Consider the following 6,533-nt stretch of genomic DNA (forward strand, 5'->3'; position numbering starts at 1 on the left):
AAAAAATGAAAAAACGGGTCCTAGATATTTTGATCTAGTTTTTAAAATTAATATAAAAAATGTTGGCCCAAGAATTTTTTGTTATGGTGCACAAAAGAAGTGGGCCAAAACCATTATTTTTGGGATTTTGGGCCAAAAGTGCCATTTTGGCCCAAATTTGACCTCACAGATGAACTTATCAAGTCTTTGCCATTCTAAATATGTATACTTTTATATACTTTAGACCAACAATTTAGAAGTTATGAGGCCCGAAAGATTCCATAATTCCAGGGTTCAGACCAGCCTTAAGTATCTTGGTGCCCGCATTCCTTACAGCAGTAACACATCTGCGTCTTTTCAACTTGACATCCTGATATTCGGTGACATTAACCCAAACCCAGGCCCAAACCAGACTGATCATGATCAGTATGAGCAAATCAAACCCAAACTTGTTTACAGTCCTGGACAGCTGATTGCACTGAACACCTACAACAACTCAACCAAGCAATCATTACCCCGGTTACCCACAGAGGTTTGGAGAACAATTACTTCCCTTGGAATCAATAACTCATTCCATTCAAAACCACGTGGAAAAAGAGGTGGCCGACAAAAACCATGGCTGATCTCAAACAATTCCACCCACCTAGATGATTCAGTTCACAGTATACCTGTTCATATCTCATCTGAAAGGAAAACAGAACTGCACATAAAGCCTGTTCACACTGATAGGCCCAACCGTACCCTCATAACACCATATATAAATCGTGAACCGTTAATGAACATGAGACTCTGGAATCCGAGATCAATCCGAAATAAAACAACTACATGTAATGACTATATTAGTGAACACGATGTAGATGCTATCTTCTTAGTTGAAACATGGTTAGCAACCAATGACCCAGTTGTCATTGGCGAATTGAAGCCAAATGGGTATACCTTCTTGAACATCCCACGTGGTACCAGTAATCATGGTGGTATTGGTTTTCTTAGTAAGGCTCAACTTGCGTTTCGTTTACACCCGCTTAATGCTAAGACAGTTACCTTTGAACATGCAAGTATCTTAGATCCAAACAATGGTGTTCACTACATTATCATATACCGTCCCCACCCAACCAAAGCAAATGGTTTTACTCTTAATCGGTTCATGGAGGAGTTTGAGGATTTCCTCCAGGAGGTCTCTTTGTTGACAGGAAAACTTATCATGTTGGGGGATTTTAATTTCCACATGAAAGAGCCTCACAGATCCGAGGTTGTTCGTTTTCAAGCAATTTTATCCTATTTTGGTCTCAACCAACATGTTACCCAGGCCACTCACATATCCGGTAACACTCTTGATTTGTTACTCACTCCTGAGAAGGAAGATTTGGTCAGACTCTGTGATGCTGGCACTGCCTATGGCTCTGATCATTACATGGTAAGATTTGTCCTGCAACAAAGTAAACCACCACCTTTAAGGGTCACTAGTACATTAAGGGATTTCAGAAAGGTGGATCCAGTGGCTTTAAAAACTGATCTTAATTGCGAACTAAATAACAGTCTGAAACCGAAACCTAGTAATGTGAATGATCTTTTGGATCACCTTGAGAAAGCTGCTATTAGAGTCCTTGATAAACATGCTCCTGCAACCACAAGATCTCGTCGTGTATGCTCTCGCCCTCCGTGGTATAATGACGATCTCAGAGAAGAAAAGCGTAAACAACGTAGACTTGAAAGGAAGTGGAGGAAAAGTGGCTCTTCATCTGATAAGGAATCCTATTGGGAGCAGCATCTTTGTTACAATAAAATGTTACAGGACTCTAAAAAGACACATTTCAACGATGCTCTTTACACTCTTATTTCGCCAATTAAAAAAGTCTTAAACAATCTTAATCAATCTTAAACTCGTGTTAGTTACGTGGTCCTCTCGTCGAAATATTGGTTAAGGGCCCTTAATTTTCTTGTTGTTTAAGGCTCAAATCAATAGTTGGTTACAACTTTTAACCAATAAATGCATATAGCACTTTAACCAGCTTCAAGTTTAAGTGCTTAACCAACTAGGTTGTTTAAGGTCTTTTAATCAATATTTGCTTAATAACTCTAAACAGATAATGATTTATATGTTCTATTTTATCTAAGGATTGTTTAAGAAATACAACTGCTTAATCAATGGTTGTATTGGATTTAATTATGATTGGGACTTTCTTTCTTTCTTTTTAAAAATTTTTATACTGAAACATAATTCATGATAGATTTGAAGTCATCAGATCTTGGTCAACTGTGAGATTCGTTCAAAAATACAATTTTATGCATAAAGTGTTGGGTTTTTTTATCAGTTCAACCCGCTATGTATCCGGGCAATGTATCCGAGTAAAAATTTCACACACTCGATACGGTATCCAGCATACCGATACTTCAATGCATCTCGTCTACATTGTAGCTATTGTGCGTATGCCCAAAACTGAACATCGCGGCACACACATTGGTGATATACATGTACCGTGCACGTAGAACAGTACAGTACAGTATCGCTAGAATGTCAATCCCAATGACGTTGTTAAATCTAGCAAATGAACGCATCAATATCCACCCTTTATGTCTCAACGATGTCTATGCATAACTTATCAAACGCATCTCGAGTTTGGTGCAACCTGATTGACTCAAACCTACCTATTTGAACGAAGTTTCAGGACACCATAAGCAGCACGACCAGCATTCACTCGTGGCCGCCATTTGCTTTTGTCATTTTAAACAATAATTGGTTAAAATTCCGTGGCGCGAGATGTATCGTTAAACAGGTAAAGTACAATTCCACTAAACATTACACAGTTTAACGCCTTTTAACGCAACAAAAAATAACCACCTTTATACGCTCGAGTTTAACAGTCTTTTAACATACGTTAAACTTTGCAGATTAAGCGCAAAATCACGCCTTTGAACATTAATTGTTTAAAAATCTTAAACTTTTCTTCTTATACTTGGCGACTGTTAACTGCCTGAACAAGAGTGTATAATGCTAGCCCAAAAGATACTTTCAGGGTCATTGGTATTTTACTAAACCAAAATGAGAAAAGTCTGCCATCATTGTACACACCTGATGTGCTAAGCAACAAGTTTGCTGAATTCTTTAATGAAAAAGTTGAAAAAATTAGAATTAGTATCAAGTGTAGTGTTAAGGATAGTAGTGTTAAGGATAGTAGTGTTAAGGATAGTAGTGTTAAGGATAGTAGTAGTAATGTAATTGATATTCCTGTAGGTAATGACTCGGTGTCCTCACTACATAGTGATATTGTTATTCAAAATCATCTTGATCATTTCAGAGAATTGACTGAAGATGATGTTCGTTCTATTATTATGAAATGTGCCAACAAAACATGTAGTCTTGACAGCCTTCCCACCTGGCTGCTAAAGGAGAATATTGATATTGTTCTTCCATGTGTAACTGACATTATTAACTCTTCTTTAACAAATGGTATTTTCCCAGGTGATCTTAAACAGGCAATTGTCACACCTATCCTCAAAAAACCCAATCTAGATTGGAACAACTTACAGAATTACAGACCAGTCTCAAACATCGCCTTTATAGGGAAGCTAATTGAGAAGGCTGCAATTATCCAGATCAATGACCATATGCGTGCTAATGAGCTTGATGAATTATGTCAGTCTGCCTACAAAGAAAAGCATTCCACTGAGACAGCACTGCTCAAGGTGACCAATGATATTGCTAGGGCCATTGATGATAACAAGGCAGTCTCCTTAATTATGCTTGATCTCTCTGCTGCCTTTGATACCATTGACCATGACATTTTATTCTCTCGTTTAGAGCTTGGCTTTGGTATCAAAGGCACAGTCCTACAGTGGTTCAAGTCTTACATAAGTGGTCGTCAGTTTAGAGTATCTGTTGGAGGGTGATGTCTGATAGGCATGTTCTTGAGTGTGGCGTACCTCAAGGCTCTATTATTGGGCCAAGAGTGTTTACAAAATATTCTCAGTATATTGCCAACATAATCCGTCGTCATGGTTTACATTTTCACATATATGCCGATGATGTTCAAATCTATATGTTTTTCAATCCCAAGATTCCTGGTGATTCAGCATGTGCCATCTTCAAGCTATCCATGTGTGTTGAGGAAGTTCGTGATTGGATGCTTTGTAATATGCTCAAGTTAAATGACTCCAAAACTGAGTTTTTCATTGCTGCCCCTCCACACAATATGCCCAGTCTCTCCAACATCAATATAAAGATTGGTGATGCTGAAGTAATTCCATCTGCTACCATCAGGAATCTGGGAGTTGTTTTTGATGCTACGATGAACATGTCTAACCATATAACATCTATTTGTAAAACAGTTAACTTTCTCTTGTGGAACTTGTCCAGAATTCGTAGGTTTGTCACCGAAGATGCATCCAGTAATGCCATGCGGGCACTAGTGTTATCCAAGATAGATTATGCCAACGCCCTTCTGTCTGGATGTAGAAGCAAAGACGTTGCTCGCTTACAAAGACTACAAAACCGTGCTGCCCGCATTATCTTCCAAGTTCCACGCCGTCACTCATCTTCACCTCTTTTAAATTCATTACACTGGCTTCCAATAGACAAGAGAATTTGCTTCAAAGTGCTACTTTACATTTACAAGACATTGAACGATCTGGCACCACCCTACCTCTCTGATTGTCTGACCATCCGTGTTCCAACTAGGGAAGGTCTTCGTTCTAATCAAGATCTTACGCGCCTTATAATTCCTAAGACAAACAGACTGATAGGCGATGGATCGTTCAGTGTCTTTGGACCCAGAATCTGGAACAATCTTCCTTCATCCATTAGGTCATCTCCCACAGTTACTACTTTCAAACGTAGCCTGAAAACCCATCTTTTTAACCATTGCTAATTTTATGTTGTTTCTTTTGCATATTTTTGTTTACTTGTAGTCTTTAGTAGTAGGGTAAGTTTTTCTGTAAAGTGCAATGATCATTTCTTTGAAATTGCGCTATATAAATGCCGTTGTATGTATGTATGTATGTATGTATGTATGTTTTCTGCAGTTTCAGTGTACATCTTCTCACCGTTGATGGTTTGGTGGACTGTCATGTATGGATGTAGTAAGCCGTGATCCTAAAAATGCCTTTCACATTGACCAAAACTAATTACAAGACCTCTTCTACATTGAGGCTGGCTTTCCCTTTTAAAGGGAATTTTTATTATCATATATTTTCATGGAAATGGACCTTCGTGGTTTTCGCCGAGTTTTGGCCTCTTTCTCATGAATTTTAACAGTTTCGAGGTGACAGGTTTCGGTTGAAACCTGTTTTTGCCTGCAAAGTGGCAAAAACTGGCAATTTAATTTGTTGACAGTTTTGCCGGTTTAAAAACCGACTGGGCAAAAGGAGAAGAAACTCATAAACAGTAAATTGCCGCTTTTAATGAATCATTAACTATATTTTTTGACTCATCAAGTCCTTAAAATAAAAAAGTTTGAACTTGATGTTCTAGTGAGCATGTTACCCAAATAATAATGTCACCCTAATAATTTGTTAATTTTAACCGTGAACAGATTGATTTTGACAGGCATTATTACTGCACAATATCATAAAACACATGTTTTTTTGTCATTTGGGAGCTCTAATATCTTAATTAACTAATGAAAACGGGCACTATGAGCATGATAGACTGGTTATTTAAGCTGGATGAGATGAAACAAAAGGCTCATAATATATAGACTGATTTTCATTATCAAGAAATAGGAGCCGTTATAAATTATGACAAAAGTTGACTGTATTGTAATAATGAATTCGAACCACAAAACATGTAATCAAAATTGTAAATAAAAAGGCCTACAACGACTAGAAAGGTGAGAAGATTTCCCTCTAAATTTGACTTCATTATTTTGTCTTAAATAATTTACTGGATGGGCAGTGGTATTAATAAATGGCTACGAGGCGTTTGGATTTTCTGAAATGTAGACCTGTTTTGCGTAGAATTTGGCTTTGATGTAAAAAGTGCCCGGACTTTACACTCCCACTAAATGCCTCATGTAGCAACTTTCAAAGATAAATTGTATACCGTATTATATTTCACTTTGGACATTTAAAAATATTATACATGTACTTATTATCACTCACCATTACTCCTAAGTAGAACTAAGATGGTAAAATTAGATTTTTATTTGGTATTTTATAGTGAAATAATGTTTTGAAATTTACTGTGTAACATCTTGTCACATACAAACATCACTTACTGATTTAAGAAATATAAATCTAATTATACCTTTAAGTTTTTAGATGAGTGGTATTTTCTAAAATGTATTGGAATTATTTGATACGAAATTATGTTATATGTTGGTATTCCCTGGTATTTTCTACGCCGGTATTAATGAATTTACTAGAATTCGGCAATATATGGGCAGCACTGGATTATCATGATTATATTGACCTATTTCCCAGCTATAATTCAAATGTTTATTTTGCCAATTTTTATAATAACATAGGCCCAATGTTGCACAAAATAATAAAGACACATGAAAAATCACAGTCGCAAGATGTAAAAAGTAATGAAAAATAAATGAAATTTAGATTTTAGA

The 6,533-nt window shown here is 36.8% G+C and overlaps 1 protein-coding gene across 1 annotated transcript; it reads left to right on the forward strand.

Annotated features, from left to right (window-relative positions):
• The first annotated feature begins 760 nt into the window (after positions 1-760).
• On the forward strand, positions 761-3,867 carry LOC140161986 (uncharacterized). The gene is made up of 2 exons (XM_072185279.1): positions 761-1,670; positions 3,440-3,867. Exons 1-2 carry the CDS (start codon positions 761-763, stop codon positions 3,865-3,867), a joined length of 1,338 nt encoding a protein of 445 aa, XP_072041380.1.
• The last annotated feature ends 2,666 nt before the right edge of the window (positions 3,868-6,533 follow it).

The sequence above is a fragment of the Amphiura filiformis genome, chromosome 1, assembly GCF_039555335.1.
Source record: "Amphiura filiformis chromosome 1, Afil_fr2py, whole genome shotgun sequence".
Classification (NCBI taxonomy): Eukaryota; Metazoa; Echinodermata; class Ophiuroidea; order Amphilepidida; family Amphiuridae; genus Amphiura; species Amphiura filiformis.

Excerpts from the sequence above, each read along its gene's own strand:
- LOC140161986 (XM_072185279.1), top strand. The coding sequence starts at position 761 with ATGAGACTCTGGAATCCGAGATCAATCCGAAATAAAACAACTACATGT. Across the intron at positions 1,671-3,439 it reads CGATCTCAGAGAAGAAAAGC|GTGATCTTAAACAGGCAATT; the intron begins GTAAACAACGTA and ends GTATTTTCCCAG.